A 12760-nucleotide genomic window follows, 5' to 3' on the forward strand; every position below is an offset into this window, starting at 1 on the left:
TGAAGTCAATCCAAATTAACCAATCCTACATTTTAAACAATTAAGTCTAGCTTATTTTATTTATTTTCATTTTCAGGAAGCTAACACAATTTTATAAAAAATTAATATTTATTTAAATAAGAATTAAACTTAAAATATTTAATTAATCATTCTCATTCTTTTAATTTAAATAATTAATTATATTTCACAAAGAAAATCAAAAGACTTTATTTGTTGGTTAACATTGATAGACTAATCAAAAAAATATATTCATTTTAAAATATAGAAAATTAGTACAAAACTATTTTAAATAAAATTTTGAAATAAATATATTTAAGAGAAGTGAAGAAGTAGGGAAGAGAATTTGAAAAATAGAATGATGTTACTACTGTCATATTTGTTTTTTTTTTTTTTTTTATTAAATTTGATTTTTCTCTCTCCTCTTCTTTATCATTTCAATATTTTCAATCACTTTATTTCTTTATTTAAAATACCATTTTATCCTTATTAATTTTTTTAAATTTTAAATTATTAAACTCTATTACTCAATGTCACACTCCATAATTTTTAACAAGTGAGAACTTAAATGTTCCCAAACCCATTCTACCAAAATTAAATTTATCAATATTTCATACAGTTTTTTTTTTTCACTTTAACCAAAATAAACTAAAAAACCCAATTTAATTTAGACCACGCTCCAAATGTTAAAAAAAAAAAAGTGTTAATTTTTCAACTAATCAAATTATGTCACGTAATTTTCTTCACAAATATTTCGAAAATAAAGTAGGGTAATTCGAAAATGTAAAATAAGATTGAGGACTTAGAGAATCTCTAAAAAAAAAAAATAATTATAAATTATTTAATTCACCGGGGTTTGTTCCCCCTCCCCACTAACTTCCAAATATTTATCTGACACCCCCTCCACTCTCTCTCTAAATCTTAAGACTTATTTTAATTAGTTAATATTATTTTAAATCAGACTTTAATTTAAAAATTAAAAAAAATTAAACACACGAAGCAGACTTACTAATCAGACTTAAAAACCGTTAATATTTTCTCTAAGCTTAATCAATTTTATCATCTCTCTCTCTCTTCTTCTCTGTACTCTGTTCCATTCTCTTTCTAAAAAGTTAACAATGGAGGAAGAAGAAGGACTTGATTCCTGCATCCATACTGCTATGCATTCCTTCCTTCATTTTGCATATCTTCAACTTCTCTCTCTTCCACAAAGCTGCTGATCTTCTTCTTCTTCTGCAGTCACTCTCGGTCCAGGTTTTGATCTATTTTCTCTTTTTTCTCAGCTTTTCCTTCTTTTTACTCTACAATCTGGTCAAATTTGAGCTTAAGCTTTCTGTCTTTTCAGCTTTTTTTTGAATACTGTTTAGAGTGCAAGGAAATGTGTTCCGTTCTTCGTTCTTCATTCTTCATTTCCGTTTTCTTAGATTTACTTATTTTTTGAGGTTATTTTTCTGATTTTTGGTATGTTCTTGTTCAGTTAGTGTTTGATTAGATGTATTTTGACATTACGTCACTGGAATTTCTTAAGTTTTTCTCTAATGTGTTCTACATTTCTTTTATTTTGAGTTTTTGTCTATCAATGTGAAGCTTAAACTAGTCGCGGATTTCTTGGACATGATTTTGAATTGTTGTGTGAGTTTTGGCAATTTTGGTTGCTATACAGTGATACTTCTAATTATACTCGTATATTTCTCGCGCTCATGCACAAATAGTTGAAATGTGGCTGTGGCTCGAGGAAAGTAAGTGTCTCCATGGATTAACATAGCTGATACTTATTATGAAGCTGTACTCCAAATTTCATCAAAATCTTCCAAACTTGATGTGCTAGTTTGCTTTCCCAGTGATTTACATTTATTTCTTACAAGAAAATGATCTACTCTGGTTGTATATTGACAGAAGTTTGCATGATTTTGGCTATTAACACATAGCATTTGGGAGTATATGCTGGATCCAATCCTTCTTCCTGATTGTTGATAGCAAGATGGAGCAGTACGAAGTATTAGAGCAAATTGGAAAAGGGGCATTTGGTTCTGCCCATCTTGTGAGGCACAAACATGAAAAAAAGAAGTGAGGAACCATGTCCACTTTTCCTTTCTTGTAGCTTTCTTACTTTAACATAACATCAATTAGCTATATGTATATAATTCCAAAAATAAATAAAGACTGGCCTCATTTGTTCCAGGATACACTCAACCCCTTTGATTGAACCTCACATACATCTATTCATTTGTTGTTTCTCACCATAATATGACTTTAAACTCATCAAACGGATTCATTATTTTTTTTAGTTTAATTGGTTATTGTTTACACCTACTCCCACTCTATTTCCAAATATTGAAGGTATGTGCTGAAAAAAATTCGCCTGGCTCGTCAAACTGATAGAAGCCGTAGATCTGCACATCAAGAGGTTGGTATTGCTACACACTTTAATGCTTTAGAGTTGAGAAACATTTATGGTTTTATTGTTTCTTCATCTTCATTAATATGATTTTATATCATCATTTTCGCTACACTTTTCCAAACCTAGGGATTTTCATAATTAAGTGATTGTCTTCATGAGTTTCAATTGAAGATAAATTTCTTATTTTGTTGAAATCTTTTTTTTTGATCTAGTTAGAAGTGCTTTTTTCTGTTAAAAGGGGAGAGCTATATTGTCTTTCTGATGTATCTTGTTTAAGCTCAAGTCCTCTTTTAAATAAAAATAATTACCTTTCCATAAAAGGGTAAATAACCTCTTCTTTTCTGGCTGTAAAATTTCTATGCTACTTTTGCATGAAGATATAAAATAGATACCTTCCTACACAAGCCCCACCTCGTTCTAGAACCTGAGGCTTGGCTTGGTCCATTTAACTTTTGCATACATAGTAGAATACCTCGTTCTAGCACCTGAACTTTTGCTTGACAATGGAAAGTTCTTAATGCATTTAAATTTAATAGATGGAACTTATATCCAAGATGCGGAATCCATTCATCGTGGAATATAAAGATTCTTGGGTAGAAAAGGTACGCTAATTTGGTAGTTTAACTTTGCTGTTGCTTTTTTGTTTTTGCATTTCGCCTACTATTTTTATTTTAAAATCTATATGATAATTTCCTTAAAACCATAGTCATCGGGAAAGTCGCATCGGCTATGGTAGAAAATTGACCAAATTAAGCACAAGTCGTCATGTGTAGTCATAAGTTTTTAAAATGGGAGTTGAAATTGAGTGTGACTTCAACCTTAAACATAAAACTCAATTTATCGAAACATCAAAAGTTGATCCTCCGAAAAGACAAACTGAAGGGGTGCAATTTCAGTCTGTTGTTCGTTCCTTCCCCTAGCATCATAGTTGATCCGAAAAGAGATGTGCTTTATTTTCAGCCTTGATTTCTCCTTCTTTGTTCTTGTTATCTCCTCTCAGTTCCGTCCCATCATTACCAACTTCAATGCACTTGGCGAATTCCCCCTCGTTCTCCAAGTCCTCATTACAAAAAGGTAACACAACTTTGGTACATTCAAGACCACCTTTCAAAGTGAGACTAGCTTTCCTGTCCTCACTTGATTCCTGCTCTGGCTCTCACTTTTTTTTAATATATTTTAAAATAGTCAACCTTTAATTAAAAGAGAAAGTGAACTTGCAAGGGTGAGGGGCAAAAACAGAAAATAAATACAGAAAGTTAGATTCCTATCATGTCACAGAGATCCAATCCCGTTCAAATTCCCCTTTTCTTGATGGAATCAAACATGTTGTGGATGAAACCTTTGATCCTCTCATGTTCTAGTCTTTTTCCTTGAAAATTTCTTATGTTATGCCCTTTCCAAATTGTTCGCAATAAGAAAAGGGTGACGGTCTTTGAATCGGAACCTATAGTCCTCCCCGAACACCAACCAATCCATTGATCCGAAAATTCTGCAACTGAATGAGACATTACCCAATGAAAGTTAAGGATACTTTGGAAGATAGACCAAATATCTTAGGCGAGTGAGCAATGAAGCAGGATGTGATTGGTAGACTCCTCACAACATTTGCACAGAAAACATTTGACAAAATGAAGCCCTTCCTTTTAAGTTATCAAGTGTGAAGACTTCTCCATGAATAGGTTACCTCAGTATGTCCAGGCATAATAAATAGGTTTCCCAACTAAAATACAACCATCAGCACTCCATAAGTCTGTCTATGCCTACACCATCCATAATCACACCATCCATAATCAGTGGCTCCAAGAAGCTAGCAACTCTAGAGCTCGATACCACAATGTAACCAGCCGACTTGTCATGGGGTTGTTGTGGTTGGGGTACAATAGTTGCCAACCCAAATCGGGTATTCTGAGAATACCATCATCAATAATAATAAGTAAATTTGATCCTTTAATGTCTGGATGAAGCACGCGACGGCTGTGATAATGCTCAAGTCCAGACAGACAACAGCTGCTTCAGGTAACATTTCACCTATTGTGACATGAAATAGTCAGTCATGTCAGTCAATAAGGAAGACCAAATTTTGCATTGTATATTGTATAATATAATACAAGTGAAGATAATAATAATTTGAAAATTTAAAACAATGAACCTGATGATGTTTGGGCTGGCAGCAAGACCAGCTAGCCAAATCATGCTCCATATATTCGAATACCAATAATAAACAGAAGAGAACATTCTCGACCGACTCGTAACTAAACCCTCCAACTTTATTACATTTGGATGATCCAGTGTTCGCAAAATGATAATCTCCCTACACATACATGAATCTGACGCTTTCAGGTTCAAAATTGAATCTGACGCTTTCAGGTTCAAAATTAGGTCTTGATCTTCTCTTCTCCTCTCACCCATTTTTCTGTGATCTCCATCATACTTCTCTTCTCCTCTCCTCTCCTCTCCTTATAGAAAAAATTATTTAATTATATAGTAAATAATATAATTAGATATAATAACAGAATAGGGGAAATAAAACGTGTACGCGTGGCGTGGTGATTAAGCAAGCGGCAAGCCCAATTGGGAAAATAATAATTAATTGGGTTGGGCTGGGCTAATTACTAGATTATTTGGTTGTTTAGTTGATTAGGTTAGCTTAAGTTTAAATACAAATAAATAAACGGTTATAAGAAAAGATATAGCTCCTCTACTCTACTCTACGTACAGGAAGGAAGGAAGGATCGATCGATCGGAAATGGTGAAAGCTTGTTCGTCTACTACGTTGAATAACATTAAGAAAAAAAACTTCGGAATTATCTACGCTGTGTAGCATTGATGTGTGCATCTTATCTTTCTCGGCCGACGAAAGAGAAGTGGAGACTTGGCCGGAAAAACCTAACCAACTCAAACCCATTCTCAGGCGATACAAGGAACCCGATCCTCCAAATTACTTAATAATAATAAGAGCGGAGTCGGAGGAGTCGGAGGAACAACCGATCAATTTCGACGACGAACAAGTCCCCGACCCTGTTCTTGAAATATAGATTCTATTTTATCGTTGGTTAATGGTTTGTCCTCAAATTCTTTAAAGATTTTTTCCGACCAAATCGCAGCAAAGCTTCACATCATCAATTCCAAAATGGAGTTCCTCAAATCGCAGCAACATCAAAGCTTCTCCAATCTTTATAATTCAGAAAATAATGCTGGTTATCAACCCTTTACTCCCGATCCATAGCCGCCGGCGACATTTCATTTTTATTCCGACGACATTTATTTTGATGAAATAATATCACTTCTTGACGACCTATCCATCGTGTTAGAAACTATTTGCGTTCCTCCTGTTGTTTCTACGATCTTCCGTCATTGCCCTGGGCAGGGGACATTATTAATGGTGATTGGCAGATGCAGATGGATCAATATCTCAATTTCAATCCTCAAGTCCCCTCCTCTTCAAATACAACAGGGGACATTATTAATGGGGATTGGCAGATGCAGATGGATCAATATCTCAATTTCAATTCTCAAGTCCCCTCCTTCTCAAATACAATAATAAACCAAGCATCATCAGACTGACTTTTGTCATCTCTTTTTTCCGATGATCACATGCAATTTGCACCACCAGCGCAACAATCGCAATAGTTCTTTGCATTAATGGACGAGTTCCTGCGCGAATGTTCTTAAGGCGCTCCATCCATTACTTCCGTGTTATTAACTTGAAGGACGATCCAAGTTTGAATTTTTACAAGAGATGGATGGAGCGCCTTAAGAACATTTGTGCAGAAACTCGTCCATTAATGCAGAGAGCTGTTGCGATTGCTGCGCGGGCGGTGCAAATTGCATGTGATCATCGGAACAAAGAGATGACAAAAGCCAGTCTGATGATGCTTGATTTAATATTGTATTTGAGGAGGAGGGGACTTGAGGATTGAAATTGAGATATTGATACATCTGCATCTGCCAATCCCCATTAATAATGTCCCCTACTGTATTTGAGGAGGAGGGGACTTGAGGATTGAAATTGAGATATTGATCCATCTGCATCTGCCAATCACCATTAATAATGTCTCCTGCCCAGGGTAATGACGGAAGATCATCAGAAACAACAGGAGGAACGCAAATAGTTTCTGACACGATGGGTAGATCGTCAAGAAGTGATATTATTTCATCAGAATAAATGTCGTCGGAATAAAAATTAGATGTCGCCGGCGGCTGCGGATCGGGAGTAAAGGGTTGATAACCAGCATTATTTTCTGAATTATAAAGATTGGAGAAGCTTTGCTGCTGCTGCGATTTGAGGAACTCCATTTTGGAATTGATGATGTGAAGCTTTGCTACGATTTGGTCGGAAAAAATCTTTAAAGAATTTGAGAACAAACCATCAACCAACGATAAAATAGAATCTCTATTCCAAGAACAGGGTCAGGGACTTGTTCGTCGTCGAAATTGATCGGTTGTTCCTCCGACTCCGCTTTTATTATTATTACTATTAAGTAATTTGGAAGATCGGTGTTCCTTGTATCGCCTGAGAATGGGTTTGAGTTGATTAGGATTTTCCGGTTAAGTCTCCACTTCTCTTCCGTCGGCCGAGAAAGATAAGATGCACACATCAACGCTACACAGCGTAGATAATTCCGAAGTTTTTTTCTTAATGTTATTCAACATAGTAGACGAACAAGCTTTCACCATTTCCGATCGATCCTTCCTTCATGTACGTAGAGAGTAGAATAGAGGAGCTATATCTTTTCTTATAACCGTTTATTTATTTGTATTTAAACTTAAACTAACCTAATCAACTAAACAACCCAATAATCTAATAATTAGCCCAGTCCAGCCCAATTAATTATTATTTTCCCACATGCGTTTGTCGCTTGCTTAATCACCACCCCACGCGTATGCGTTTTATTTCCCATATTCTGTTATTATATCTAACTAGCATGTATCCCGTACATTTGCACGAATAATAATATAAAAAACCGTGAAAAAAATATTACGCTAAAATTTTTATGGGCGGGTCAACCCACAATACGACCCAAGTATCCATTTACTCTCACTTATATCAAAATTAACCACAGCTCTCGACCTGGCAATCCGGACACTTTAAAAATTAAGCATAATTATCTATATATAGATTAGTTAGTTAAAAAGTTGAACTTATATTGTTAAAATGTCACGCGTTTATCAACTTTTGGGTTGAATTTAAAATATAAAATGTTATTAGTCTAGTTGATTAAAAGGTTGTACTTGTTTTGTTATGTTGCAAGTTCGAACCATACCTATAGCATTTTTAATTTTATTTTTAACCGTTTTAAGTTTATGGGCGGGTCAACCCACAATCCGACCCAAGTATCCATTACTCTCACATATATTCAAATTAACCACAACTCTCGACCCAGCAATCCGGACATTTTAAAAATTAAGCATCATTATATATATATATATATAGATTTGTTAGGTTGAAAGTTCGAACCATACCTATAGCATTTTTAATTTTATTTTTAATCGTTTTAAGTTTATGGGCGGGTCAACCCACAATCCGACCCAAGTATCCATTTACTCTCACATATATCCAAATTAACCAAAGTTCTCGACCCGGCAATCCGGACACTTTAAAAATTAAGCATCATTATATATATATATATATAGATTAGTTAGTTAAAAAGTTGAACTTATATTGTTAAAATATCTCGTGTTTATAAAAATTTGGGTTGAATTTAAAATATAAATTGTTATTTGCCTATTTGGTTAAAATGTTGTACTTGTTTTGTTATGTTGCAAGTTCGAACCATACCTATAGCATTTTTAATTTTATTTTTAACCGTTTTAAGTTTATGGGCGGGTCAACCCACAATCCGACCCAATTATCTATTTACTCTCATATATATCCAAATTAACCACAGCTCTCGACCCTACAATTCGGACACTTTAAAAATTAAGCATCATTATATATATAGATTAGTTAGTTAAAAAGTTGAACTTATATTGTTAAAATGTCACGCGTTTATCAAATTTTGGGTTGAATTTAAAATATAAAGTGTTATTAGCATAGTTGGTTAAAATGTTGTACTTGTTTTGTTAAGTTGCAAGTTCGAACCATACCTATATCATTTTTAATTTTATTTTTAACCGTTTTAAGTTTATGGGCGGGTGAACCCATAATCCGATCAAAGTATCCATTACTCTCACATATATCCAAATTAACCACAGCTTTCGACCCGACAATCCGGACATTTTAAAAATTAAGCATCATTATATATAGATTATATTATTACTATATAATTAAATAATGTTTTCCATGAGGAGAGGAGAGGAGAGGAGAGGAGTGGAGAGGAGAGGAGAGGAGAGGAGAAGTATGATGGAGATAACAGGAAAATGGGTGAGAAGAGAAGAGAAGAGAAGAGAAGATCTAGACCTAATTTTGAACCTGAAAGCGTCAGATTCAATTTTGAATCTGAAAGCGTCAGATTCATGTAATAAAGTAGAAGGGTTTAGTTATTACGAGTCGATCGAGAATGTCCTCTTCTGGTTTATACTTGGTATTCGAATATATATATGGAGCATGATTTGGCTAGCTGGTCTTGCTGCCAGCCCAGACATCAGCAGGTTCACTGTTTTAAATTTTCAAGTTATTATTATCTTTACTTGTATTATATTATACAATATACAATGCAAAATTTGGTCTTCCTTATTGACTGACATGACTGACTGACTATTTTATGTCACAACAGGTGAAATGTTACCTGAAACAGCTGTTGTCTGTCTGGACTTGAGCATTGTCACAGCCGTCGCGTGCTTCATCCAGACATTAAATGATCAAATTTACTTATTATTATTGATGATGATGGTATTCTCAGAATACCCGATTTTGGGTTGGCAACTATTGTAGACCCCAACCACAACCCCATGACAAGTCGGCTGGTTAACTATTGTAGACCCCAACCACAACAACCCCATGACAAGTCGGCTGGTTACATTGTGGTATCGAGCTCCAGAGTTGCTAACTTCTTTGAGCCACTGATTATGGATGGTGTAGGCATAGACAGACTTGTGGAGTGCTGATGGTTGTATTTTAGTTGGGAAACCTATTTATTATGCCTGGACATACATACAGAGGTAACTATAAATTCTACTTGTTGTTGGCTGCTTACTTGATTGAGTATTGTTTTCTTGTTTCTGAAATATGAAATCCTTTTAATTCATCCCCAATTGGAAAAGCTACTTCAGTTTTTGTCAACATTTTACCTGCTCATTTGATGAGATTTTATTCTCAACTGATTATTCTAATCAAGGGTTATTGCTTAATTGATGATTAGGTAATGTTTTTTTTTATTGTATCATTAATTTTATACGTCAATAACAAAAGGGTCTTTTTTTTGTAACCTTTTAAAAAATGTGGATCAATGAAATGGAACGGTTGCATCCTTAAAATTAAAAAAAAGGTCTTTTGAAATTGCTCATTGTTGAAGCAAAAAGTTGATCACTCTTTTTTTTGGGTTTCCCTTATGTTTGTTATACATATCTCTATTTTCTGTTAACAATTACTCCTTTATGTCTCCAAGATAGAACAATTACATGGGACATACAAACTATGTGGTTCTCCTTCTGATGATTACTGGAAAAAAGTTTAGGTCTCCCAATGCAACTGTGTTTAAGCAACGTCAGCCTTACAAGCGTTGTGTGTTTCTGAGACATTCAATCATTTTCCACAATCATCTCTTTCGCTGTATAATGAATCAACATTATTGTGTTTATATAATTGAAACAAATAAATGGTAATGTCTAAAGTTTTCTCACATTTACCCTATAACTTGCATGTACTAAAATGAACTATTGATTCTACTTAATGGGAAAGATGTAGATTTTTCTACATACTAATTTCAAGTTGTTTGACTCCAGATCTGGTATACATAGGGAATGACATAATATTTTTCTGGTATTTGACTACTTTTTAAAAATTAAAAAGCAATTCTAAGTTAATTATTATGTGTTCTTTTCTTTTCATGTAGTTCTTTTCTTTTATTGTAAGTTATGGTTTCGAGTATTTATATATGGACCATTCTTTCTCGAAACACGTTTGAAGGTCACACACAAATCTATTCTCACTTCGATATCAATTTTCAAATAACCTCATTAAATGTTACATTATCTGAGAAATCAGTTTTATTTTAGTTATTTGAATCTATATTAAAAAGAAGATAATAGTTGCAAAAGGAAAACATTGAGGTTGCAGAATCATGGCTTTATCGTCATCCTCGCCGCCCGCGGCCAAAGGTGTGGTGGTAACGGTGCCGGCCATAGTGCTTTCGGCGGTTGTGGCTGCGGTATTCATGTTTTTCCTACTTTCATCTCAATCAGTGTGTACTCATCTCTTTCTCTAAAACAATTAAGTAATTAGTAAGTTACGCATGCTCAATTACATCAGATTTGATTGAATAAAAATACCCATATATGCAATTTGTATGCAATCACCATTAATAATGTTCCATGTCTAGGGCAATGACGTCAGAAACAACAGGAGGAACGCAAATAGTTTCTGACACGATGGGTAGATCATCAAGAAGTGATATTATTTCATCAGAATAAATATCGTCGGAAAAAATGAGATGTCGCCGGCAGTGGCGGATCGTGAGGAAAGAGTTGATAACCAACATTATTTTCTTAATTATAAAGATTGGAGAAGCTTTGTTGCTGCTGTTGCTGCGATTTGAGGAACTCCATTTTGGAATTGATGATCTGAAGCTTTGCTACGATTTGGTCGTAAAAAATCTTTAGAGAATTTGAGGACAAACATTTAACCAATGATAAAATAGAATCTCTATTCCAAGAACAGGGCCGGGGACCTGTTCTTCGTTGAAATTGATCAGTTGTTCCAACTCCGCTCTTATTATTATTAAGTAATTTGGATCGGTGTTCCTTGTATCGCTTGAAAATGGGTTTGAGTTGGTTAGGATTTTCCGGTCAAGTTTCCACTTCTCATCCGTCGGTCGAGAAATATAAGATGCACACATCAACGCTACACAACTTTGATAATTCCAGAGACTTTTTCTTCATGTTCTTCAACATCGACGGATAAGCTTCCACCATTTCCAATCAATCCTTCCTGTACTACGTACATAGAGATTAGAGAAGCTATATAGACTTTTTAATTAATATTTTTTCTTATTACGTTTATTTGAATTTAAACATAAACTAACATAATCAACTAAACAACCCAATTAAACTAACTAATAATTACAACAACCCAATTACTTATTTTCCCGCTTGCTTAATCACGACGTGTACGACCCACGACCCGTTTTTTTAATTTGTTCCCCTATATCTAATTATATTATTTATTACACTCATCTTTTTTTTATTTCTTAATAAATTCAAAAAAATACTATTTTTATAAATTATAATTAACTTTATAAATATAATGATTCTACTTTTTAAACTTTTTTTAATATGCATATAATATTAAAAATAAAATATATTAAATTAAATTATTAAAACAAAACATAAATTAATTTAAATATTTATAATTAAATAAAAATTACAATAAAATATATTACATTAAAATAAAATACATTACTCCACATTAAATAGGCACAAATTACATCTTTCCTATTTTAATTAATTTCAAATACCTAACCTTTAACTTCTCTCGTCATATTTTTTTTTATGTCTGTGTTAGGTTCGAGAAATTTCAAAATAAATTCAACTGGTAAATAATTTTAAGTTTTATAATAAATAATTGAACATTTTTTAATTAAGTTCGAGTTATCTACCAATTTGGAGGTAATATTTAATAGTGTACTATTAACCATTTTGTAAAATGAGTGATATAAAAAAATTGATTGAATAAATATAATGTTAGGATCTAGGTCGCCGATAGTGGACCGTGATCCGGCTAAAGGATAATCTCTGACAACACTCAATGGTTGACGCTAATCCGGTTAAGAATTAACATCGGTTTCAATACTACACAAGCTGTCACAAACCCTTGAATCGAGTTCAAGTGCGGAAGTGGTTTGTTTCAGATTGAAGCAAAACACACACAGGATGGATAAAAATGAGATTTGGAGAAAGTCGGTTTGGAGATTAGTGAGGCGGTTAGAAGGATATGAGTCGGTTAGGATATGAAGCCGGTAGGAAATGAAGCACGAGACAGGTTTTTATGGATGTTCAGAGATAAAACTTCTACGTCACCCATTCTTCTCAAACCACGAGAAGAATATTCACTAAGGAATACACACACACAATACACAATCGAGTCTTATTTACTGCTCGATAATCACTCTTACAACTTTCACAGAAATTGTAATACACTTCACAAATGCACACTTAAGCTTTGAATCTTTTAGAGAGATAAGGGCTTTTGATCACTTTATAACT

The 12760-nt window shown here is 33.8% G+C and overlaps 1 protein-coding gene across 4 annotated transcripts; it reads left to right on the forward strand.

The window, feature by feature from the left end:
- The first annotated feature begins 1071 nt into the window (after positions 1-1071).
- LOC124910244 (serine/threonine-protein kinase Nek1-like) lies at positions 1072-10938 on the forward strand. 4 transcript variants are annotated; one of them, XR_007096402.1, is made up of 6 exons: positions 1074-1251; positions 1894-2064; positions 2338-2404; positions 2935-3000; positions 9115-9499; positions 9946-10173. XR_007096402.1 is itself a non-coding variant. In XM_047450862.1 (5 exons), the coding sequence occupies exons 2-5, from the start codon at positions 1979-1981 to the stop codon at positions 10012-10014; spliced, it is 288 nt and encodes a 95-aa protein (XP_047306818.1). In that variant the 5' UTR covers positions 1072-1251; positions 1894-1978; the 3' UTR covers positions 10015-10173. The 4 variants fall into 4 exon arrangements, 3 of the variants coding, with proteins under 3 accessions (XP_047306818.1, XP_047306819.1, XP_047306820.1); XM_047450862.1 differs by lacking the exon at positions 9115-9499 and having other exon boundaries at positions 1072-1251; XM_047450863.1 differs by lacking the exons at positions 9115-9499; positions 9946-10173 and adding an exon at positions 10879-10938 and having other exon boundaries at positions 1073-1251.
- Positions 10939-12760: the final 1822 nt, after the last annotated feature.

The sequence above is a fragment of the Impatiens glandulifera genome, chromosome 7 (assembly GCF_907164915.1).
Source record: "Impatiens glandulifera chromosome 7, dImpGla2.1, whole genome shotgun sequence".
NCBI lineage: Eukaryota > Viridiplantae > Streptophyta > Magnoliopsida > Ericales > Balsaminaceae > Impatiens > Impatiens glandulifera.